Below are 25519 nucleotides of genomic sequence, written 5' to 3'. Positions count from 1 at the left end.
CCGCTTGTTTACGGTTTTATTTTTGGTTTTCAGGCTAACAAATAGGTCGATGTAAGAAGTTCTGCAGTCCCCTCTTCCCACAGCGTTGTGTGGGCATGGTTCTCTGGATTTTCCTAGAGATGGAAGCCGAAACAAATGCTGCTAGCAGCTGTTTCCAGTAAATCTGTGTTCAAAACCTAAATTGTTTTCCTTCTTGTGACTCAACTAAACAGCCTGAATCTGTATTTGTTGTTTTTTTTTTTTTTTCCCTAAGCAAAGAAGATCATGCTTTCTTTAAGAAAGTAAATGCCTGGATGGTGTAAGCAGGAGTCTGAAAAAAATGTTTCTTCTGTGACCATTGGAATGTTACAGGGAATGAAGACTGAAGTAAAATGTCCAGGCAGGTTATTAAAAATTGAAAAGGCACTGGGAGAAATCTGAATATCAGTGGGGTGGGATTGTGGCTTTTAAAAGTCACTGCAGACATCTGTGCATCCAACTAGGACCTTCAGGTGGAGTTAATGTTCTGGTAATGAAAGAAATGATTAATCACACCTGTTGTGGAAGAAGTGGTGTTCATAGGCTGGTGGTTTTGCTCACGGTGTGCACGAGCCTGGGAACAAACTTGTTGGGGCTTTTGCATTAGGAACTCAGAAGGGGGAACTTCATCTTTTTGCGAGATGTTGAGAAAATTTCAATTATTTATCAGGATTTTGTCAGTGCTCAGGCTGGGAGAATGCGAAGTGCTGCAGGTTTTCCCTAGCAGTGTGAATTGGTGGTCAGCCTGAGCAGGTGTTGGCAATGATTGGGAAACTGGGGAGGGAGGTGACCTCTGCGGGCTGGCAGCTTTGGTGTACTCAGAGCATCCCGAAGATGCTCTGAAGATCTCCAAGGATGGAAACTCAGCTGTCTCCTTGGGCACCCTCTTCTAGCACTGCACAGCTCCCAGGGTAATTTTTGATGTTCTCTGACAATAAAAAATCTGCTCGAGCAGTTTGTCCCGGCCCTTTGCTGTGCAGCCCCAGAAGTGTTGGGCTCCGTTTCGCCTCCAGTTCCCGTGTAGGTGACAGGGGACCTCTGGGATCCTGCAGCAGCCTCTCCAAGCTCAGCAGCCTCCAGCTGATGGACCGGGTGCACACAACAGGACGTGGGGTGCCAGGTAGGGCAGGTAACCTGCAGCTGGAGGGGAGCAGCACCGCTGTGCAGTGCAGCACGGTGTGTGCTTGCACTTGTGCTTGGACCTCCTGAGCTGCTCGCTGACCTAGGAGCTCCAGGTTAGACGCCATACACCGTTACTTCAAAGATGTATTTAAGGAGTTTAATGTCAGAGTATGGCAGTGATGTTCTTTCCAGACTTTAATTAAACTTGCCTGACTAATGAGGTGCTTTACTTTGCTTCCACCCCCACCATGTTTTTTTTGTTCTTTACGGGTATCTTTGTTCATCTCCTCAGTATTTTACCGTTTTCGAGCTTTTGTCTACCAGCATGAAAGTAAAAACCTGAAAGTCAGGGGCGGTGAAGGTTTCCCTTCTTCGAGGTATGTGAAGAGGTGTTTAACACCATCATTGATTTCAAGTCTGTGTGTTAATGGCAATGAACTTCTAAAGCTTTTTATTTAACATAGACCAAAAAAAAAGTAAATACATTTGTTCTCTGTCGGCCAGTCGTAAAGCTTCATCAAAGGTGCGAGCTATTAATGTGCTTTGACAGTAACGTGAAAAGCTGTGCCATGTATTGGGAAGTCCAAGAGGTTTCTGACTATGCCGCATATATCCTGCTGCTTTTGGGGAGGGCTGACAAGTAATTTGGGAGGAACTGGGCAGGATTTATTCAGAAAGTACCGTTAATCTGTTTTTATTTGAGGTTAGCAGTGGCTGATGAATTTCTGAGCGGTAATACAGAATAAGCTGTGAATTGTTATGGTTTCGATGTGATTTCCCATGATTTTATTATCTGCTGATGAGAGGAATGATCAGAGCATTTCTGAACAAGGTTGGTACAGGAACCAGCCTGTGCATTTCATCCTCTGTTTTCTGCATGAGTTTGACTCTATGCAGACACTTCCAAGTCTGATAAAACATGGGCATCATTAAAGATGTCATAGAAGTCTCTTTTTTTTGTTCGGGTATCTTGTTTAACTCTTAGGAACCTGATTCATGTATATCAAGCCTGATTTCTGTGCATTTCAAGTGTTTTTTGTAGTCTCCAAGACATAATTACTGAAGTCCGTGTCTGTTTTGTGGTGGGCAGCCTGAGGCTGGGCGCTGTGCTCCAGGTCCACTCAGCATCCTGCACGATGGCCAGAGCCACCAAAATCAGCTCCTAATTCAGCACTCATTTTTTTAATCATGTTTCACTGCGAATACAGGCGTGTGTACAACTTCCTGGCAGCATGAAGGTGAGGAGAGGCCGGTGAATGGCTGCGACTCGGAGCTGGTGAGCACGGCGGTCAGAGCTGGGACACGGAGTGGTTGCTGTGCTGCCTTGCTGCCACCGCAGAAACCAGCGTGCAGCTGAGAAATTGCTTTCATTTAGAAACTGCACGTTGAAGGCGTGCTTTCCTGTCCAAGAAACCAGCTAGAAAATCTGTTAGACCAAGCGCAAGCTTTTTTTTAAATGCTTCCTCTTGAGTGCCCCTCTTAGTTTTGCAGGTATTTACTCAGACTCTTGCAAACTTGTCATAATTCTCCTTCTCTGGGTTGCAATCCTACCCTAGGTCACTGTTCAGTGTCCTTTCAGCATGCAGAAGCTTCGGTCTGCTAGTCTTGAGGACCGCAGAAACCCACGTTATTTCTAGTACAAGTAACCAAATGCAAGGAAGTCATCGGGGTTCCCTCTGAAGTGTGAGTATTGCGCAGAAAAATGTCCCAGGGTGCAGCGTGGCGGGTCTTGACAGCCACCTCGCTGACCTTCCTAGTATTTACACTGGTGAGTTATTTAAAACAAACGAAATGTTCACGTTTTTCAGTGGAAATAATGACGTGGAAGATGGAACTGCTTGGACTCCCGACTTCCCATGGCTTTAGTTCGGGTACAGTTGCACGTGATCAGAGCCTTTTGGTAGCATAAAGGCACACGCCTGTCAGTGTGTGCCACTTGGGCACAGTGGAATTTAATCTGTAGCAGGTCAAGCATCTGGACAAAATTCTGCTCAGCCAACTTCTTTTGGACGATTCTTCCCTAGAAGCCAAATAAACATGCTGCAGTGTCTGCTCTACCTTTTGTGGCAGATCTTTGCAGTAGATGCAAATCCCAAAGCACTGGAACTAGCCGAAATAAGTACTCTTGACGATACCAAGGTGCTGTGCTAAGGGTAGGTTTGGTTTTTGAAGTTCCAAATGTGATCAGTTTGTTCTGAGACTGGCTTTAGCACATGGGGTAGCAGTCATATTGTAAATGGATAATGTGTAGTGTACAAGCTACAGTTTTTTTTTCTTTTAAGACCCACGTACAGTTTTCCTGCTGCTTTTCCTCACCGAGATGTTCCAGGCCAGCACACCCGATGTGATACAGCTGGGCGAGGGACAGCACGACCAGCGTAGGCAAGGAATGTTTGCTTTTCCCTCTGTTTTTGCTTAATTTGGATCACGCTGAGCACAGTGGGAGGTTTGACACACAGTCCTCTTGGGTGGCTTTCTGTCTTCCAGCTGTGCCAGTCCTGTCCAGAGCTGAAACTTGTGATTTATTTATTTCTTTGTGATAAACACGGTTCGGTTACCAATGGCTTTAGAGGGAAAATCTTTAATAGGAAGCAGATCTGGTGGCTTTTTGGAGTTGACTCACTGTTTCCTTGAGGATCTCCCAGAGTTTATTTCCTTCAAGGCTGAACTTGTGTGAACCTGACCTGTGGCTGCATATGCAAAGGGCTGATTTGGTGAGACGTTAATGCTCAATGCATACAGCAGCTTGGCAGCTCTGCTCCAGAAAACAACCTTTTTAAATACCTGTTGTACAGCTAATTGAGCTAACCTCATTTATTCAGTGCTTTCATTTCAATGCCAAACTCCTCTTCAGATAAACACCCAGAGGAAGCTGGTGGCAAATACTTGTGGTTGCGCACTCATTACAAATACACCAGAGCAAATTATCCTTTGGGATGGAGAGCTGCTCCTATCTCTACATCTTGCTAATCTTGGGCGGGATGTTAGATCCTGGAAGGCATTGCCTGTTGGTTTTGTTTTCCTGCCCCCTGAAAGTATGAGTTAAATGCAGAAGTTGCTTTCTCAGTAATTTTTTTAATGATAATTGGAATTAGATCTGTGTTTACTGCTGCTGTTACACACGTGTTGGCCTTCAGGCTATGGCTGGGATAGGATAGGCGGGAGGGATACGTCCTGCTGTCCCCTCTGTAGCTCTGTTCCTTCGTGGATTTATGGACAATGAATGGACCTTCATCAGCAGGTGAGGTCTGGGCTGTATGGGCTCAGGGATGTACTGTGTGTGTGTGTTTTTCCAGGCTGGGGTTAGCTTGTGGTGCCTCCTGGTGCAGGCAGGGTGGTAGCTGTTGATGATGTGAATTCGGGGAGAAGCAGGGTTGTGGGGGCTCTTCCCAGCACACTCTCAGCAGCCTTTGTAAAAGCTATATTAGAGGGGCTCCCAAAATACAAGGCAGGGTTGGAAATGTGCTTTCCTCGTGGGCTGGCTAGTTTTGGTGGAATTTCAATAATTCTTGACCACGAATTCTGTTTTTCCACGCTGCTGTTAATTTTTCTCCCCTACCATTAGAATAACCTTTGATAAATCCTGCCTGTGGGCTGCCCTCAGCCAGGTGCAAAGCACACTGCAACCAGAGGCAGTCAGAGCAGGGGGATCCAGGCTTTGTTCAAACAAGTCTGTCTGAGAAACGTGCAGCCAGATGATGTTGGGCACGGAGCTCTACGTGGATATGAAATGTGCAGCTTCATTTCATGCTGTATTTAGGGATTATGTGTTATTTAGGGCTTCCCAAAAGTTACAGAGAGCCAGCGTGAGAGTGCTGTGGGTGCCCAGCCTGTAACAGGTTGCGACCAGCAAAGCTGATGCTTTTGGGTGCGATGTTTGCCTGTGTGCTATCCCTTGTACTGCTGGGACCTGTCCTTTTCTAGATCTTTTTGCAACCTCTTCAGATGTCTCCAGGTTTTTGGAAGTGGTTAGCCTTGTTTTCTTTTGTAGTGATCTGTTCCGTGTAAATTGGGGTTGCTCAGCATTGATTCCACTGTCATCAGCTGATGAAAAATAGAGGAGAAGAAAACCGACGAGGTAACTCCAGGGCTGCAGTGATGGCTTTATTTTATTTGTCACCTCCAGTCTCCTCCTCTGCATGTATGCAGTGATGGGGAATGGGCTCCTCCCAGCTGGAGCAGCAACCAGGCCACGGTGCTTCGTCTGAAGGTGCCCGGAGATGCGTGCTGGAGGCAATGGAGTCATGGAGCGGAGGCAAGCCGTGACCTGGTGGACACGGAGTCATCCTCCAGAAGCAAAGGATGACCCAGAAAGAGTGCTGGGAGTGGTGCAGGGCTCGTCAGGGCTCCACGTCTGCCTGTGTCAGGTTGAGCAGGATCCTGCAGCAGCCACAAGAGTCACGTAGGAGAGGGGCTTTTGCAGCAGCACCTTGCAAATAGCTCTGCTATTTCCAACGCTGGGGCTTTATGTGCTTTCCTAGAACTCCGTGTGGACTAAATGGTGAGGATACAGTTGCGAGCTGGAAAGGGTCTTTCTTCTTTTGAAATGTAGGTGTGTTTTATTGCTAGCCTTGCAGGGGCTGTTACTCTGCTGGGGCTGTGGGAAGGCAGAGCAGAGGAAAAACAGATGTGCTCTGCAATAAAGGGCCGTAGAGGGGACACGCCAAGCCATTTTCTGCTCTAATGGGAACAGATGGGTCCAGATTTCTCTTCTGAGTAATGAAGTCATCCAAAAGATTGGAGAAGAGTCGCACAGACGTGGCAGTGCCATGCAGTACCTGAACCCCAGCTGCTTGCCCTCCCTCAGTTTTCTTCTGCGATTGTTGACGGGAATGGACTCCTGACAGTTTTAGCCTTTGGCTGTAGGACAGCTGCTGTTCAGTTAAACACCTGGGTTCCTCAGGAGGAAATTTGGTTAATACTGTCCAGACTTCCTGCAGTAGCTGTAAATGAAAGGCCTGGCACACGGGAGGCTGCTGCAGGTGAGGATCTCATTGACTTGAACCTTGTGCTCTTCCCTCTCCATCGTTAGCTGGCCAGGAGCCTCCTTCCTCCTCCGCTCTTCCTAAAAGCTCTCACACAGATGTGACCTCGAGGCTGGGGAGGGCAAAGGGGAAGTGTTGTTATTAGACAACACTTTAAGAGAAGGAAAGAAGTCTTTGAGCAGCGTTAGGTTGTGATGCATACACTTATTGTCCAAAAACACAACTACAGGGGCTTTTCCAGGTCTTACAACCGGGTGCTGACAGAGCTCTCCAATTCCCATTTGGTACCCACGTGTAAAGTTTATGCAGAACACCTCCACGTTACAGAAAATTTAAATACTTAGAATTATTTTCATGGAAAACCGCGTGGAGAATGGATTTCCTCTGTGAATCCCTGTGGTTGTAATCACGATGTTCCTGTGGGCTAAAAGTAAAGGAATTTAATCCTGTTTAATGCTTCAGCACCTGAAAGACAGGTGGCCAAGGACATGCAAATTGGGGCGTTTCTTTTTAGCGGGGATAGGCTATGTCCCAGCGTAGCTGCTGACAAGTCAGATGAATTATGTGCCTCGCTCCAGTGTTCAGCACAGCTTAATGTGGTGTTGCACCAAGATGTAATGGAAATCTGGAGCTTGAGCAAAAGATTCAGAGTCCACATATATTTTTTAACCTATATTTTGACCATTTAGTGAGTTTTACGTGTTTAAAATGTCTTTCCTCGGCCTTCTGTCTTTCCTCAGCCTCCCTTCAAACTGGAGGGCCAGGCAGCCCTTTGGTAGGGAAGGAAGAGGTAGGATGTGTGGTTAACCTCATTTCTTACAAATACCTCGAGGTTGGCCTTAAAACCCATCGCTGCATGGCTCAAGAGCGTTACTTTGCTGGATAAAACTTCTCCCTAGTAAAACCAGACGTAATTGATGGGCTGTAGCTCCTGGAAGCTGCTGTTTCACTGGGAAATCGTGGGGCCATCTTTTGATCCAGAGGGAAGCGGCATGACCCACTGTAGCTTTACAGAAACCATGTGCTGGCTGCTGTGTTATGAGCAATCTCTCTAATATGTTCCTACCAGCTTGTGCTGTCAAAACAGGCAGTGAGATTTAGGTTTTCCTCCAAGGGTTCCTTACGGGAGCTTGTTGCGGGGTACTTGGGCTACACGATGGCTGGAGTGGGAGCTGTGACTGTGCTGGAACAAGAGGAATGCTGTTTGCTTTCCATTGCGAGGACTCCCTGGGACGCCCAAGTGACTGGTACGTAACCATACGGGCCCATCGGGTACTCTTAGTGTCTGTTCTCCAGCCAGTTTTCCTATAGCTTCAGTTCGTGTTTCCCTGATAAACCTGTAGGCAAATGAAAATAGGAGGGATGCTGTCTGGAGATGGTGAGGGATGTCTAGAGGGATGCTGGAGGCGGTGTAGTGTGTATGGTCTGCTGCTTAGCCAGATAAAGGTATTGGAAGACCGGGCTTGCCCATCACACGGGGGAAGGATTAGGTGTGAACATAAATGCTTTAATAGGAGAAGAGTTCAAATGGCCACAGAGCCGTGTGCGTTTGGCTATGTGATAAAAACTTGGATGCTTTGCAGCACGTTGATGTAGTGCTCTGTTCTCACTTGCTAGAAGTGACATGTCTTTTATCTTGTTCCCTTTCTGAGCACTCGGGAGCCGTGTGCTGTACTCCACATATCTGCAGGCCCGTGCCCTGCTTCAAAAAGCAGCTCGAGCTCCTCATCTCCACGGGCATCTCCGGCCGGGAGCTCGTTCGGAGCAGAGCAGGGTTGTCGTGAAAACTATGTGCATCTAACTCAAAATGAAGACTGTGCTAAAATCTTTGGTATGAAGCTTGGAAGCAAGCATCTTGGGGCTTTCCGGAGTGTCTCAGTCCTACCTCCCATTCATTCAATGAGTTCACAGCGATCGGCGTTACGATTGCTGCTTCGTAGAAAGTGTTTTGTGTGGTTTGAATCCGTATGAGGCGCCTGCTGTCAAAACCACGGGAATCACTAAAGGCCTCTTTCTGAAGGGGAGCTTCCATAAAAATGCTTTTGAGATTAGGCAAGCTGGTTATTTTTGCAATGCTGGCATCAGTCAGAGCTACTTGCTCTGAATTCCTCCGTACGGAGCGGCCGTAACTAGTCGGGGTTTGACAAACAAAACAAAAACAGCCTCCCCCTCGAGTTACTCATTAGAGGGAGCTTGGAAAAACAATTCCATCTCTAAATATATTGGACAGGAAGCCTTATTTGAGAGCCTTCCTCTTGAAAAGAAGTATTTTTAACATCAGACTGCTTGGAACTTGCCCCTGGTAAGTCGTGCTGGCCCGAACAGAGAGCACCACATACAGAGGTGCGGGTGGAAGGGTTTGTGTAATTAAAGCAATGATTTACTGTGTGTTCTGATGACCACTAGTCCAACTTTCCCTTCCACTGAGTATTACAAAGTCTAATGATGGAAAATCCACATCTGCCCTGTGTCGCCGCAGCCCAGTAAAGGACCGGGCAAGCATTTCATAGCAAACTGCTGTTCTGGGGAGATAAAAGCTGCAGGCACCCCGTGCTTGCCTCATCTCGCAGATAAGGGCAGGCATTCTTCCTTTCAGTCTCCTAGATGTATTTTCAGCTGTTGTGCTCGGTGTCAATGCTGGGGAAAATCACACGTGAGGGAGAACAGCCTCAGGGGTCTTCGAGGTCCCTGCCAACCTGGGCTGCTCAGGGGTTTTCATCTTGCTTTGCCTTCGTGCCTGGCTGTAGTCAGTGCATTGCAGAGTTGTTTGGATGGAAGAGAACATCTCTTTGGTCATCACAGCCCTCCAACAACTTGTATGTCTGCTGACAGCTGATAGGGTAAGAAAACCCCTAAAGTTAAGACAAAGGAAAAAGAGGGTTACCAAACTCAGACTGCTCAGCTGCTGGTGTTGCTTCTAAGTTGGAGCCAGTTGGTGCCCTTCTATGCTCTCAGCTGGAAAGCAGCTCCTTCATTCCCTCCAGCAGAAGAGAAAATTAATTTCCTGTGATTGTTTGCTCAGCCCTGCTTGAATGTCCTGTTTGGGAGCTTTTGGACTGTCAGAAGGGTGAAGTCAGGGCCGGTGATGTGCTGCTCCTCTGTGTTGTGCACGGCTTGAGTTGAGGATTTTCTAGCCCAGCTGCAAAGTGGTCCTGCAGCTCCCTAAACCAGGCTTGCTAAAAATGAAATTAAGATTTTCTGTCAATGGGAATCCAAGCGTTAGGTCGTGTTTTTTACACCGCTTATTTACACTGTAAATATAAGACTGCTGGTGTAAATGGATGAAGCTGCCAAAAAAGATGTAGAGAAATGATGGGTGTTGGTGCTTCGGGCACGTCTAAGCATGCTGCGTGCTCCGTACCGAGGAAGGCAGGTACATCCATCCAGTCTGCATTGCGTTTTTCCCCATTGACTGTGGGATGACTTCTCTGAGGATGCCAGTGCGGAAAGCACCTGAATATCTCAAGGAGCTCTGCCACATCCCGTCCTCCTTGCCCTGGAGAAACTCATTTTGCTTCCCTGTGAGGTAAGAGTGGAGCAGACAGGCAGCAGGAGACCTGAGGCTTGATGAAGTAGCAGTGTGGATGTGTTCATGCTGTCTGTAGTCTTTTCAGCTTGAAATACTTTTCAACTTGTTGCATACTTTCTTCCCGGTATGGCCAGAGGCCTACAGCACTTGGAAATGAATGCAGTGCCTCTCCACGAAGCCTCAGAAACTCTCAGGTGATTAAGAAAACAATTATTAAAAGACCTACCAAAAAACACTTTTGCTTTTCCTTAGGACAGATTTCCCTTTGTATAAACTCCCAGTAGAGGGAATTTGTTTTCCTGAGCTAATAACTGTGGTGATAAAGGGGTTTGCAGGCTTTGCTTCAAAAAAAAGCAAGCTTGAAATATGTATGCTGGGCACTCTGAGGCTGTGTGCCTGGGATGTGGGGCACTTCTGGTAAAACATGAATGAAAAAGAAGCGGTGAGGAAAAAGCTGTCAATCACACAGCATTCACTACGGGGAAATAACATTATTAACAGCTCGGATATATCCAAAAGGTTTTAAAATCCTGTTTTCTTGGCTGAGCAGAAGCCTTTTTCCTGCCAGGGAAAGCCTAGAGCACTGTCCAGGCTGGGGCTTTCCCTTTCAGGAGCGTGTGTGTAATTGTCCCCGGATGCTTGTAGGCATCACTAATCCTGCAACACGACCTTCTGTTTCCTGGAGGGAAACCTCCTAATGGCGAGGCTGGTTTAGGTTGTGCAGCATCCAGTTCCTGTCGTGTACAGCAACAGGAACTGCTCGTGTTTTATGGCAGCCGGTCATCGAAGTCCTGGTCTCTAACGAGCTGCTTGCTGAAAACGAACTCTGAATTAATTTTTAGGGAGGATTAAAGTATTGTCAGCGCTAGAATTTAAGCCTCTGAAACTTTCAGCGATACTAAGCCTGATGTAATTCTGCAATTAAGATGCTCCAAACCGAAAGGACTTTAATTGGGTTTAGCTTTCTAGCTTGTGTTCCCATGTAGAAAAGCCTTAGGCGTTTCGTAGCCTGATATCCTAATTTGTGCTGTCAGGGGGTTTAACAGCAGGAATGGACTCGCCGTAGGGTTGTGGAGTTAAATGCTGGCTTGCTGAGGGCTCGTATTGTTCTGGAGGGTTTTGTGGAGATGCTGAATTGTGTATTAGCAACTCAATTGTAGGCTGAGCTCTGAATCAAAAAGTCTTGGGCGACTTTGAGCACCACCTCTTTCTGAAGGCGCTTTACTGGAAAAAGTTTTGCTTGAGTCATTTCTGTGGTTTCTCAGGCTCTTGAGAGAGCAGCAAACTGTTGCTGGGCCTGCCCTTTCTGGCCGGGCTGGCTGCTTGTGACTGTGGCCTTTACAGAGCGGCAGGGACAAGGCGTTTGCCTGGCGTTGAACAAGTAATACATTATTAACTACATGACTGCTGCCATGACATCACCCTGCTGCTTTCTGTCCTACGCTGTTTCGCTTTCTATTTTTCTCGGGTTAAAGATATGTTCGTGGCAGCTTCCCCTTTGTTTCTTCACAAGGAGATTATTTAAAAAAAAAAAAAAAAAAAATACTCTTCTGTTTCTTTAACCAGGGTGGAAATATCAGTACAGCCCGGGGACTGCCAGGTCCCTTCGTAGCACGCTGTGAGGTGAGGTTATAAGCCTGGTGTGTGGTAGGTTTGTTTAGGATAGCAGGCCTCCTGTCAACACACAACTGGGAGAAGCTTCCAGTTCCGTGCCTGTCCTGAAATGAAGGAAATAGTTCTGCTGAGGAATGGTTTTTAAGGAGAGAAACGAGAAGTGATTTCCAGAAGAGCCCTATTAGGGTGGTCACAACTGCTCGCATCTCCCAGGTTTGAGTCAGTCGTGCAGCACTACTCTAATATGAAGTGAAGAAGGGTCCTTGGGTGTTGCCTGGGGTGAGAGCTGGCACTTTCATCCTGCTCTGGTATCGACACCTCTCATGTTTAAAGGAGGACTGAGAGTGAGGCTTTGAGCTCCCCTGGGACTGCGCGTGGGCACCTTCCCCTGGCCGCCTTGCAGGCCTCAGCGCAGCACTCCGGGTCGGGGTATTTCCAGGAACACACACAAGGAGCTGATGACATCTCCTCATTTCTTTCCTTAGCAGATTTGAATCTCGAAGGGCTTGTTAAGGGGCAGCAGCCAGCCTTGTGGGGCTCTGACCCAGCAGATGTACAGGGCAGGAGCTGGAGTGCTCAGCTCTTTTCATCGAAGCACTGCTGCTTGGGCTCAGCATCGCGGCACGCTCACAGGTCCAGCTCATCGCCCTGGTCCCCTCCCCTCTTTCTGAGATGTAGGTCTGTAGTCTCGTGGGATATTTATTTACCTTGCTGCTTGTTACGTGCCTTAATCCTGAGATGCTTTCACACCTGAGAGCTCGGTCTGTGGGTGTTAAACCTATTGCGCTAGCCTGTGAAGTCTTGCTCAGACTGTAACCGCTGCTTCCTTTCTCCTGTTTCAGCTGTGTGATTAATTGCTTGGTTAGAGAGCAAGGATGTGTTGCTGTTTGCAGAAGGTGTTTGTAAAATATAATACTTCCATCTACCTCCTCTCCGTGTAATTGTTATAATTGTCTTCTCTTTGTGAGACGTGAGAGCTTTTTCAAGCATTGCTCTCCACTGCTTTGCTGCTGATTTCCTTCCCCGTATGGCACTGCTCCTCAGTTCAGACTTGAATGTTCCAAGCTTGGAAATTATTTAAGTGACGAGGATTTCCCAAAAAGCAGAGAATGTTCTTATTGTTGTTTCTGTGAACAGAGGTAAGTACCATTATTCTCTTTCTCTGAAGAGAGAAATTTTGTGCAACTGATAGCATAGCTTTGTCTAAACTTAGCCTTTCTTCCAGACCACTTCTGGCTCTCCTCTAACAACTTGATTTCCTCCTGCAAGGAAAGGATGGGGCTGAGAAGTGATGCTGCCCTGGCGTTATTTGTTACTGGGTTCTCAGAAGGCAGGTCCTGCAGAGCAGTTGCATCAGTAAGCCTCGGGGTGCTTTTTGAAATGGCAGGGCAGGCATTCCTCGGGCAGCAGGGCGCTGGTTCTTCACCTGGGTGTTCCTTGGTGCGTGTCTGGAGAGCGTTTGTGTCATGGTTCAGTTGTTTTCTTGATGCCGCTATTTATTGACTACTGCACCTTCTAGTGTCTTTTCAGTTTTTGTACGATTCTGCGATACTGTCATGAGTATTTTTAGCCAAGTTTCACAATTTTGTAAGTCTTTGCTTAAAATAATCTAGCAAAAGATCCAGGAGGAAGAGTCGAGTGCAAGGAATTTTGGTTGTTCAAGTAATGTATCTATAAAAAGATCTGTCCTATGATGAATAATGCACTGTGCTGGCAGAAGTCGGGGAGGTTTGTCATAGCTCTGGGTGCAGCGGGGACGGTGGAAGTCGTAGTAGTTGGTGGTGCCTGGGCAGTGCCCTGCACCTGCTGCTGCCTCAGCAGGTGTGAGCAAAAACCAAGGCGTTGTGGCATTGCCAAAAGTGCTGTGGCTGATGTCTTTTCTTTTTTAAAACAGGGCTCGTAGCATTCTGATCCCTGGATAAATGTGTGCGAGTATTAAAAAGAAGTCATCTGTCAAAATGCTGTAGGAGCGGAAATGTCTCACTTGAGTCAACAGATTATGGCTAACCTCGCTCCCTGTTCCTATAAGCAAATGGTGCCATGGGTTTACAGCGTGCCGGGAGGCTTTGATTACAGGGAGAAGTGAAGTAACAAATTGTACCCTGAGTGCCTGGAGTCGTGATGTGGGATGCCAGCGAGCAAATGATAGCGTATCATGAGTTAACGCTGTGTTAAGGGGATGTTACGGTATGTGGCTGTGTCACACGCCGAGCCCGGGCTGCATTTCGTGCCTTTGCACTAGGAGAAAATGGGCAGGTTGTAAAGTTCCTTCAGTGTGTATCACTGCTCCTCCTCCCTTCAGGGCTCCTTGTAAGGAAACTGGTTGTCATACGGGGGTGAAAAAAGGTATAAATATATTCCAAATTCAGACTCTGCATCCAAGGCTTCAAATCCAGGTTAGCAGCAGTTTGCATTTCCCAGGAGAAACAGCCAGCGCTCAGCTGGGGTCTGGGTAGATCTGGGTACCTGGGTGTCCTGGAATCGGTGCTTGGCACTTGGAAATGCAGCCCGGTCAGGTACCAGGACCGTCTGAAACAGATCTGAAGAAACGTTTTTTAAAAAACAAGTGAGGGCTTGAATTCTACTGAGAAAACAAGAAACCTGAGCAGTACTTAAAACAGCTTGAGTCCTGTTTTTGTCTTTTTTTTTTTTTTTAAAAAAAAAAGCCATCTGAATTTTTCAAAATTTAGGAAGTTAGATGATGGCTAACAAAATGGCTTTCTTGCCACATCTCTCGTGTGCTGCCAGCAACCTGATGAAAGCGTCCAGTGCCATAGCACTCGTGTAAAGCAGTTACATGCACAATCCTGGAGGGAGCATTTTAATTGCGCCCCATGAACACTGCAAAGACCAGCTTCGTGTATTGGGTTCTCGGCTGTGCGTGGCTTGAGGGCACCCAGACAGAAGCTTCTGGTTGCAGAAGTTGCATGGCTGGATGTCCTCCTACTCTGTTTTGGCTGGCCCTCCTAGATGGAGGGGTAGGGAAATCTCCGTGCTTAAAATTAGCAGGGCTAATCTGGCTTAGAGCAGAGATGGAGCTATTGATTTCGTGTTTTAGAGCTGAAAAATACCCACGCTGACTAACGCTTGGTTCGTGAAAACATCCTGGGGTAATCTGCCTCCCCCTGAGGATGTGCAGGAGGGAAGGGCTGAAGAGCAGCAGGTCCCTGAGGCACCCTGTTCCCCTTTCCCTGAAAAAATCTCACTTGCTCACAATGAAAACTGATGTGATGCTCACAGCTTTATTACCAGGCAAAGGCTTTTTGTTGGTGTTGGTTTGGGCCACAGCTACGTGAAGCTGGACGTAGTAAAAGCCAAGAAGCAATCGGTTCTGCTACCGGCGGAATCGATGCTCTCCGCTTCCCAAAGCGCATGCTGTCATTTTTTTCCTTTAATGACCTGCGTAGTAAGGTGTTTTGTTAGCTCTTCCTGCGTGTCATTAATTATAAACGCTGGTTCTTTTTGCGTGCCATTAATTATAAACGCTGAGAGTAATGAAGATAAAGCGAAGTCAAAATTTACTGAGATTTCTGCGAAGCGCGTGCAGCTGGGGGCTGGAAGGACTGTAGTAGGTGAGATGCTTGCCTAAGTGAAATTGCATTTGAATCTCCTTTCACGTAGCAATTTTGCATTATTTATTGGAGAAAATGCGTAATCCAGCCCTGTTCTTCTATTCCTGTCTTACAGCCCCAGCGCTGTCACAGTGAGGGGAACCTTTCAGAGCGCCAGATACCGAATGAAACACGTGTAATGCTTCCAAATCTGCTTTATTCTGTTAGAGGCAGTTGATTCCTCTAAACCCCAGAGCTCACAAATCAGACGTGGAAATATTTGTCTTATAAAACGCTGGTTTCCCACTTCTGTGGCTGCAGTGGAAATGCTTAAAGCCTGCCATCATTCTCCTCCAGTAGAGACGCGCCGGGTGAGGACAGCATTAATGCTGCTTGTCATCCCATTTGCAGATTTCTTAATTTACAGGGATAACAGGTGTGTTTAGAATGAACAAACACGATTTTGGAAGCTCTCTGAGAACTGACTATCTGCCTTAAACTTGGCCGGGGCCTTTCCCCCAGCCTGGTGGCCTCTGCTGGTTGCTGTGTGAGGAGAGGCAAAGCCTCGCTCCGTTATAAGCTGCTTAGATAAAAGACAGAGCTGATAGGCTAATTGCCTGCTCCGTGGCCTGCCATATGCTGCTGCTCTCCAGAGTGTTATTCACTATTGGCATTTGTCATCCAGAATTGTTTAAAAAAAAAAAAAAGAAATTCAATTTAAAAGGCCGTCTCTGGAGAAGTATCTGTGTACGGGAGGAAAAGGCTCGCTGAGACAAATAGTTTAATTTGAACCCTTGCAAAGGGTGAAGGTGACTGCAGGAAGAGATTTAATAAAGGATGCTAAAAGAAAAATCATTACTTTATTTGGCAGGCAGCTGCTCAGCATAGAAATTTTGGCTTCTGGCATCCCTGACCCTGCAGGAGTTTGCCTTGGACCGCGGCTGGGTTTTCCGTGCTCGCAATGTGCCGTGAGTCAGCCTGGAAATTGGGAATGCCTTCTGGTTGGAAATTGGTGTAATGGGACTAGGTGGTGTTCAGCTTGGCTTTTAGCATTCGCCTGGGGAGCTGGGGGATGTGATGCGGAGAGAGCTTGGATGGCTTTGTAAGCCTTAATGAAAGAAGTCCAGCTGCAGTTCTGCTGACGCTGCCTCAACGGGAGAGCAGAGAGCGATCGGCCCGAGAAAGCGAGCTGGGGAAGGTGCTATTTATTGCTTGTGCAAAGCTACAGCTTGGCTGGGGGCAAACAGGCACAGTGTGGGCTGCAGTTTGGCTGCAGTACAGGTGTTGGTATGCACAGGAAGGTTTGGATCCTCGTCTTCCTTAGGCGGTGTCAGGGAGCCTAGAGTACAGCAACACCCGCAGGAACCTTTGCCAGACCTAATGCTGGTTTTCTGGCCCCGGCATAGCAGGACCTGCGCTAATTCCCTGCTTCTGCTGCTCTCCTGGATGTTGGAGGTAGCATAAAAACATAGCAACAGGTTTGCAAAAGATAATTTTTTTTTAACTTGTTTGTGTCATCTTGGATTGAAGCTGAAGGCAGAAAATGGTTTGTGATTGGAGCTGTTAAAAATGCAATCAAGCGCTCTTCAAATTCATCAGCTCAAAAGGAGAAAAAAAAAACAAAAACACATCGCTGCTTTTTTCCAAGAAGTAATTCCTTCAGCTCCTGAAATGGGGAAGAGTGAGGCTGGTCCCCCTGGATGGCCACACGAACAGGGAATGAACTGTGGAGCCGGGAGTGACTCCAGCTCTGCTTGGTGCCCAGCAGCACAGCCCTGGCATCGGGTTTTGCTTCCCAGCTGTTTCTGGTAAGTCATGGCCAAAAATGAGTTTCCACTGGCCACTCAGGTTTTGTACATAACTAGTGGAAATCTGGCTGGCTTCCTCCTGGCAGATTCAACCACAAGACTCGATCTGACCTGGCTCACTTGCTGTAGGTCTTGGTGCTAGTAGGAGAGCTGAGAGATTGCTCCACTGCCTAGCCTGAGAGCTGATGTTCCTCTGTGAGCTGTAATAAATGGCCTTTAAAATCAGGCTTTATAGCAGCGCTGTCTAAGTTCAGAACTTAGCTTTTGACTCGTTAACAAGAAGGTTTAATTGCCGAGAGTGCTTAGCCATGGGGAGCTATATTTGGACAGATTTCTTTTGTAAATATTGTGAAAGAAGCTTGGGCTTTTGTTCGTCCCGTTGAGCTGTGTCACAGGATGCTCTGTTCTTTTCATGGCCATTGAAGCAAGTATTTTTGTATCTCTGGTATTCCGGTTAGAGCCATAGCAAAAAGATGCTAGAAATAACACTTGGAGGGGAAAAAGCTTGTGTCTTCCTTGTTTTTTGTCTCTGAGCCCACAAAAACTTCGTGTCAGCTGTAGCTGGCTTGGATGGGATTGAAAGAACGCCTTTGGGAAAAGCTTCGAGAAGTGAAATGACTCAAGGAAAAAAAAAAAAGAAAAACCTTCTGGTTTTGGTCCTCTAGTACCCGAGAATTCAGCTGGCTCTGCTGGAGACTGATCGTGGGTGGCTCTCGTGGTAGTAGTGCTCTCCTCTTCCCCAGGAGCGACGCACGGAGTCCTGGCATCGTGGAGACAGCTGGGGAAGAGCTGCGAGCAGCCTCAGCAGCCTTCACTGTCAGAGCAGTTGCCTGTTGCAGAGGAAAGCACCGCTTGAAATGGAAAATCTCTACCCCTCATTGCACTAAAATAAAAGCTTTGATGGAAGTGTTGCTTTCATGCATCTGCGTGAGGTGAGGGACCCGCGGCTGGTTAAGCCTCGCAGCGGGGAGTAGGGAGATATTTAGGGACTGCTGCTCGCCTGAAATGCGGATGCCCTGATGGGGTAATGAAGCAGTGCAAGGGGTTTCTGTTACAGCAAAGCTAGAAAGCCGTGTGATGTAAAAATAGCAGAGACAGAAGCAAAGAGGAGGTGTCTTTCTGCCTACTCAACAGAGTTCAGAGCCGAGCAAAAAACCATGAAACAACTCAAAAACCTGCACGGTCTCTAAATATGCTGGCTGTGTTTTCAGCCCCGTGGTATGTTTGAAATCTCTTTCCAGTGGCTCTGTCAGCTCAGCCCTAATTCATAAGGGGAAAAGGCTTTGTCTTTTTCTCCAGTGTGCTTCTGGCTGCACGTCATTCCCGAAAATCTGGGGTTTTTAGGAGAAAAGGCAGAAGAGCGGCACGAAATGGTCGGCTTCAGAGACAGCAAGAACAGCGCTGTGATCCGGGAACAGTGGATGTCTCTTCCTCTCTTCCCTGAGATGGGAGACCCGCTGCTGTCTCCGTGGAGAGGTGGCCCTGCTGGAGACATCTTGGGGTGGGAGGGAAGTGTTTTGGGGTCGGTTCTGCTCTGTGAACCGACAGCATCGTGCTTTGGAGGCTCTGTGGCTCTTTGCCAAGCAATGGGAAGAGGTGGCTGAGGTTCATCAGGGGCGTGGGTTTTCTAAATACACGGCGGCTGGAGAGGCAAGAGATTCCCCTAGAGCAATTTCTGCTTCGTAAATCCTCTTGGAGACATGAAGGAGCATTCAATGAGCCTCACAGAGGACCGGAGCATGTATTTCCCCGTGTTCACGTGCCTGCGGATGGAGGTGTCTTGTGTTGAGGCTTGGGACCCTCTGGTCTCCTCAGCAAGGAGGAGGAGGGCTGGGCTTTCATTCACGGGCTGTCCAGGGCTGGGTGTTGTGAGAGCAGCCTCACGAAGCCTTCCCGTGGCTGGTTGCTATGAGCTGCTTGTGAATCCAGGGTTATTTCTGTACGCGCTTACGAGCTCTGCCTCCTCCGTAAGCCGGGCGCGGGGCTCACCAGCGGCGGCAGGGGAGTGGGATCGTGAGCACTCGGCTTGCTCAGCAGCAGCACTCTTGTGAACATGCAAAAGGGGTGGAAAAAGCTTGAGGGCAGGGCTGCGGGGCTGGCAAATTAATGCCTTCAGATGTTTGCTGGCTGCCATGCAGCCAGGGTGCTAAAATGCAGTTTTTCCCCGTGTTTTCATGCCGTTAATCTCTCTCCGATGCAGACGAAGCGTTTTGTTGTGTGCGTGCTCCCCCAGCTCTGCAATGAGCTGAAAGCTGCTGCCTGGAGGGAAATGGTGTAGGAGAGCCTTGCGGCCGGGGTTACTTTTGCTCCGGTTTCTCCATGTGTTTGTTGCAGACAGGAATGAGCTCACCACGGAGCATATGCCGTTCACTGAAGCTCTGATACTGTGAATGTGGATTTTCCATTCTTCATGCTGCTAGCCCAGCTGACTAAATAGGCACATCCTTGTAATGAATGATTAGAAGCAGGCTATTTCTTTTCCTGCCTCCCAAATTGTTTTCGGCAAGCGTAGCACCCAGAAGGTGGCTGGCACCCATTTAGCGGTGCCGTGCTTCTCTTCTGGGCTGTTCCTAAAGCAAACACCAAGCAGGGTGCTGGATCCGAGCAGGATACACCTGCACCTAACACACTAGCAGCAGCTAACGAGGGGGCTGTAAAGCACAGTTTGCTTCATGTGCTGTCTTTGCAGCTTGCTTCTGCGTTGTGTTCTCCTCTCCAAAGCGCTGAGCGTCCTTGGGAAGAGAGGCTGCGTGGTGCTGAGCATATTGCCTGCAGCACGGCTCCTTCCGTGCCCAGCGGATTTTGGCAGAGGTCTCCAGCAGCCTTTTTGCTGATTGAGCAGTGATGGGGGGAATAGCAGCGTTGGCTCAGGTGAGCTGAGAGAGAAATGGGCTTCCCGGGGGGAGCGAGGATCTCCAAGAGGAAGGAAAACCTCCAGGAACTTTCTGCTTAGGTAAAGACTTGTTAATTGTGCCAAGGATTGTGGTACCTCAGCTTATTTTTTTAGTTAAAATCCCTGGTGGTAATGTTCATCTCAGCATTAACACCCTGGTCCCATGATTGAGTGTAGCTTAAAATTCCAATTTCTCAAGCCCAATTATTTTACTTTTTCGGAGGAGAAGATACCTGTTTGAGCAGGGAAGTGCTGTTGATCTTTACCGTAGTAATTCGCTTTCCCTAATTAGCTCAGTTGCTTGGTGTTACACGTGGATAGAAGCAAAACTTCCTGCTTGCAGCAAATGCTGGAGCACGTTGCAAAGATCTGCTTTGGAAGCAGCAGCTACCGTGTAGTATCAGAAGCATTTGGCTGGAGCAGAGGAGCAGAACGACTTCTGTAGGAGTAATTCATAACAGTAATGCAGCCCTGGATCGTGCTTGCGCTCGGACAAATGCATTAGTCCCAGAGCAAAATGCCTTGGGTTAGCCAGAGGGGTGAATGCGAAACATCTCGAAGGATCAGCAGCGTTCAGCTGACATTCAAGTCCACGTGTGGATATAAATGTATGGATGCCAAGTCCATATAGGGATGCAAAAACCCATGCCTACTCCTGCGTGAAGAATTCCCGCATCATTTTGGGTGGGTGATCTGGTGCAGTCTCAAATCACTCAACCGCTTCTTCAACACTGTCTTTTCTATATGCTAATTTTCTGGTTTTCTGTGGTGTTTTGTTTTTTGTTTTTTTTTTGGCTTTTGTGCTGGGAGCGATGTAATTACCTCTGACAGCAAACAATTTCCCAGCAGAAAAATCGATGAGGCAGAAGTGTGGAAGTGTATTAATGTGTCTGGTGGTGCTGCCTCCTGCAGTGCACTAAGAACTGGGGTAGATGAGAGGAAAATAAATGCTGGCAATTATTTAACATGGGTTATTGATGTTAGGTGGCAGAGATCAGGGCACCTTTGTTTAGCTGGACTTCAGTATTTTGTCCTCTGCAGACCAAAGAAGATTTTATGTGACTGTAGGCCACCTGACACACAAATCCGAGTGCCAAACAGGTTGTAGGAAAGAGCATGGCTTATGCAGGTATTAAATACAGGCTGTGCACTGAAAAATGACTCTAGGAGCGTGTTAACTGATGCGAGCCTGTTTCCATCCCGTGTAAGCCAGCGATGGCAGCGTGGTGTGGCACTGGTGTACAAAAAATAAATCCCTTCACACTGAGTCTCGGGTGAGGTTGGTGTGAGAGCAGTGGAAGTTACCCTTCCCTGCCAGCCTCTTGGTGAGGGGAAAACTAAGTGCTTGGGTTTTTTAAATACTTAACTTCAAGGGAAACTTGTGGGTTTGTTTGCAGGTGTAGGTGTGTGTGCAGGGACTTGGGATGTGAGCCCTTGGTTGCTGTACACTTATTCACTGCTCTGAAAGGTGTCAGGTATTTCTGTAGGCTCTGGCCAAATGTTTTTGCACGGGAGGTGCAGGCTGATCGGTGAAATCCCTGCTGGCATTTCTGCCTGCACCTTCTCCTGACTTCCTTGTCGCCGTGTTTGTGCCTGGTGTTTCAGCCTGGAGTTCGTCAAACTTGAAGGGGTTTGGCTTCATCGGTGCTTCTCAGCCTGCGCCACGAAGGAGCTGCAAGAGGAAGCGAGCTGGAAGAAGCATGCCCTTGGCTCATCCTACAAGCCGCTCGGAGGAGTACGGGAAGCACTCCTGGTTTATTTTAAGCACAGAATGAATTTGAGACCTTAAAACACCATTGCTCCAGCCCTCTGGCATCCAGAAGCACAAGCCCCGAGGAGTCACCCGGGGGCAGCTGTCGAGCTTGCTGCGTGCTCCCTCCCCCAAGTGGAGCTCCCTGCATTTACTGAGCACCCTGAGCGGGGTGTCAGGCGCTGGGTGTTGGGCAGAGGCCCCCGTGGGAGGGCTGGGATGCCAAACTGGTGTGCAAATGGACTGCTTGGCTGTAAGGAGAGAAGGCTGGAGAGCTGTAAAGCACGTGCTGCAGCCCTTGCCCTCTTCTCTCTTGGGTAGAGGGCTTCAAAATAGCGTGCTTTGGAGCTGGATGGTGGCCACAGGAGAGCGTGGTCAGTAAATGGGCGTGAAACAAAGCTGCAAATAATAGAGCTGGACTGGCTACTGGGCACAAGTAGCCCATAGGCAGACTGGTTGTACTTTGTTTTATGGGTAAAAGCTGATTGTACAAGTGTCTTTGCCTGTTTTCTCATTTGGGGCTTCCCAAATTTGCGGGTTTTCAAGGGATGGCTGAGTCCTGCAGTTACTTCAGTTCTCCTGGTGGATGATTGGCAGCTCAGCTGGAAACAGGGGCCCAGCAGCAGTGCCTGGCTCCCACGTGAGGTGCTGGGCATCTGTAAACTGCCTGTCCCTTGGGGATTTTTGGGCACTTGTATCGTAGTGCACGCCTGCGGAGAGAAATCAGTAGGGGTAGGTGATTAATGAGGGTACAGCAGATTCAGGAGTCCTCCAAATCCCACTTCGTTCTCTTCCTGGAGCAGAGTCTAGGCATCTGGACTTGAAAATCCTTTATAGTGGTTATACAGCACCAGGCTACGGTGTTTGAGGCTGAGATTAGCCTTGGGGAGAGGGCTGGGATGTGGCAGGACCCTATCTTCAGCAGGAAGGCAGGAGCCATCTCAGCGAAGTGTTTCAGTTCCTCTGGAAGATGCTGTTAGCTTTTCCTGCCCATCGACCGCTAGGAGATTGGGCTGGGGAAGAAGGCGAAGATTTGGTGTTAATTTGGGGTAACTGTAACCCTGAATTTGGAGGGGGAAGCTCAAGGAGTTTCTTCCCCGGGTTTGTGCTGTGTAACGTGGATCTCGTTTTGCTTCGACAGCTTGCAGCGTTGACAAGGGGAGGTCTGTTAGATGCTCGCAGGAAATGTGTGCAGAAAAAGAAAGATGAGGCTGGCCGTAAATTTGGGTTTATTACAAGGTGATGCTGGGGTTAATGAGGACGAATAGCTTTCCTGCGTGCATCTGTAGAGGGCTGATGTATTGACTGGGCTCCAGAAAGAGTTAAAGCCCCCAAATTAATAGCGGAGCTTTTGCTGAGAAGCTGGGATCTGACTGAGCCACTTGGCAACCCCTTCGTGGGGGCTCAAAGGTCCCCCCTGTGCTTTTATGGAAGTAAAAAAGGAAGATGAATCTGAAGGATGGACATCCTTTGTGGAAAACAGAAGCCTTAATGCAATACCGGAGACTTGACTTTTTCTTAGCTTTATTGGATTTAAGCCCTCAAAGCTTCAGCTGCCACTTCCAGCCATGTTTCTCTGATTTTCAGTGGGGATGAATGCAAACACAGCCCTGCCAACAAGTGGCACGGTGCTTAATGAGATTAAGCTTCCAGTGATGCTCGCCTTAATTCCTGGTTAGAAAACGTCGGGCCCAGATGTCAGCAGGGCTGATGGAGCAGTGCAGGATTCGGGTGCTCCCCTCGGTGCTGTTAGCACAGCAGCAGCTCTCCCCAAGCCTTTTGGACGAGGTCTAACCTGTTGGTGACAACCTGCTCCGTCCGTGTCCTCAGCTCTTGGCACCCTGGGTGTGCAGGGAGCGTGGGGAAGCCTCCCCTCGCCTTCTGCATGGCCTCGAGGAGCTGCAAGTCTTGCCCCGAGGAAATCCTTGCTCCGAATCACAACAAAGGAAGGAAACACCTGCCCTGGGGCTTCTCCTTCCTGTGTGAATGGGATCCCATTTAATATCGATTCAGGTATCCAGGTATTGTAATAACGCTCTGCCAAAAGGCTGTGGAGATCTCACGGGGATTTTGCAGACGTGAATTTCAAGTCACTGTGTCTGAGCTGTGGAATTGAAGGTGTCATGGGCCTGCTGAAAGATGCCGGCTTATTAAAACTTGGGAGGGAAGCACAAAATCCCAGTGATTTTTATGCAATTAAATGGGCATTGATTGGTTTTCTCACTCACAGGGAGCTCTGTGCTGGAGCGGGAGGAAGCATCTTGCATTTTGTTCAGTCTCGGGCAGTTACAGCTCTGTATTTCTTAATCATGGTGCAGATCAAGTCAAAAGCAAGGTGTTGTCTGGGTCAGAATCAGAAGTCAGCTCGTAGGCTTTGAAGGTTTTGTGATAAGGATGCCGAGATTATTTTTGTGCATGTTAACTTTGAGGCTTATTTTAATTACTGTATTCTCTGAAGCCTTGAAATGTTAGCCTTATAAAGGCAGCTGCTTCTGAAAATGCAGGCTGGGAGAAGGGATTATATCTAATCAGTAAGATCACCTTCCAGTCTTTCAGAGCTGCATGTATCGCGTTAAATATATTTTTTGTCATTGCAGCAGGGAATGCAGATTTTTTTTTTTTAACAGATGCAGACACTCTTCAGTTCTCTTCTGCAAGAAAGCTTTCCTAATTCTTTAGCTTCAATTTTTTTTTTTTTTTTGCCAGCGTATGAAAAAACATGACAGGAACCAGGTTAACCTTCTGAAGGGAACAAAATAAGGAGATGAGGGACTAGGCTTATAGAAATTCAGGCCTCCAGAAGACAAACAGGTTTGCTTATGTTCATTTTCTTCCCCTCTTCAATTTCCATGGAAGTTAGTTATCAAATCTTGTTTATTTCTCCTGGAAGTCACAGAGGCATCTGGTTCCAGGTTTGGTTTTGGCTTGTACATGCTAGATTTTTCTCTCCTTCCAGTGAGTACTAACTTTGTGTTTCTTAAAAGCTGAGTTCCCTGACCATATGCTTGGAGTACTTCTTGATCTACCAAGTACTCCTAGGGTAGCTGCATTTGACTTGGATATTCATATTTCGTCTTCACTTGGAATAAGTCAGAAAAATAGCTTATTTAGTAAATATTTTCTTGATTTAAATGAGCCTTAAAGTATGTGACTATTTGCATGTGTACTTCCTGAGCCAGTAAGCGCAGTGCTATGCTCGGAGCAGCGGTGACTGCCTCAGATCAGTGCTTTGGTGAGCCAGCCACTGGACGTGAGCATCGTCTCAGGTAAATAATACAAGCAGAAATGGTGAATACATTTAGGATTGATTATTTCAAATGAGTTTTCCTACTCAGTGACTTGCCTTGTTATTAAAGGTAGAGATTTGAGGAATTGCTTGGTCATATCCCAGAGCTATATTGCGTTGCAGTATTGTTCAGCCAACCACGAAGATTATGTAAGGAGGCTTTCGCCAGGCTTGATTAAACCCAATAACATTTATTCTTTGTTAAAAGCGGGTACAACAGCCTTTCTGCTTTTTTTTTTTAAATCTTCAAGAACTCCAGCTGATGAACTGAGCATCAGTTGCTGCTCCCTAATACTTACATTAAAGCTCTGTTCCTTTCCCTTTCTCTGCTTTTCAAACACTTTTTTTTTATTCCAGTTGTGCATTTGAAAGAAACTGGGTTCATGTAGATCGAAGCCTTTTCCTTGTCCAGATATCCTTGCTGCTATGAGCACTGGGGATTGAAAGGGAAGATATGGTTAAGAAATCATAGTTTGTTTGAAACTCTTTTTTTTTTTTTTTTTTAGTTAGAGCAAAGATTAGCTTTAGTGAACGTGCTTCTTTTCCCTCCCCTTCCCTAATGATGGCTGGGGGCCTCTATGAAGTTACTCATAGGTGTAGGTGTTTCAGGAAAAATGCCTAAAATCTCAATAAATACCCCAGTTACAGCCTGGGCAGTGCAAAATGTCCTTTCTCTTGGCAGTGCCGGGGTCACCTGGGGATCCCGGAGAGGTTCTGTCTTGGCACAAGTTCTGCTCTTTTCTTTTGAAAGCCCTGAGAAATACCTCTATGTTCAAAAGGTAATTGAGAGTATTTTTGCAGAATCTGAAGTCGCTTGGTTCTCTGTGTGTCCAATCCTTCTGTGGAACAAACCGCGTGGAAATAACACGGCTCATAACTGGCTTAAGTGATTTACCTTGGCATTATTAGGTGGGAACTGCGCTGTGGTACCCATTGTGCTCCCTGTGATCTCTGGATAGAGCA

The 25519-nt window shown here is 47.5% G+C and overlaps 1 protein-coding gene across 2 annotated transcripts in view; it reads left to right on the top strand.

Annotated features, from left to right (window-relative positions):
• MCU (mitochondrial calcium uniporter) overlaps positions 1 to 25519 on the top strand; it is a 70389-nt gene that overhangs the window by 14480 nt on the left and 30390 nt on the right. The window contains exon 1 of one of the 2 annotated variants that reach the window (XM_027460790.3): positions 12529 to 12624. The exons of the other annotated variant lie outside the window; for it this stretch is intronic. Within the exon in view, the coding sequence (XP_027316591.1) occupies positions 12544 to 12624 (81 nt within the window). The 5' untranslated portion in view covers positions 12529 to 12543. Of the gene's footprint in view, positions 1 to 12528; positions 12625 to 25519 lie in introns of those variants that run through there. 2 annotated transcript variants of the gene reach the window in all.

This window comes from Anas platyrhynchos, chromosome 6 (genome assembly GCF_047663525.1).
Source record: "Anas platyrhynchos isolate ZD024472 breed Pekin duck chromosome 6, IASCAAS_PekinDuck_T2T, whole genome shotgun sequence".
In the NCBI taxonomy this organism is placed as follows: Eukaryota; Metazoa; Chordata; class Aves; order Anseriformes; family Anatidae; genus Anas; species Anas platyrhynchos.
Note: the sequence above shows the minus strand (reverse complement) of the source record. Positions and strands in the feature narration are given on the sequence as shown.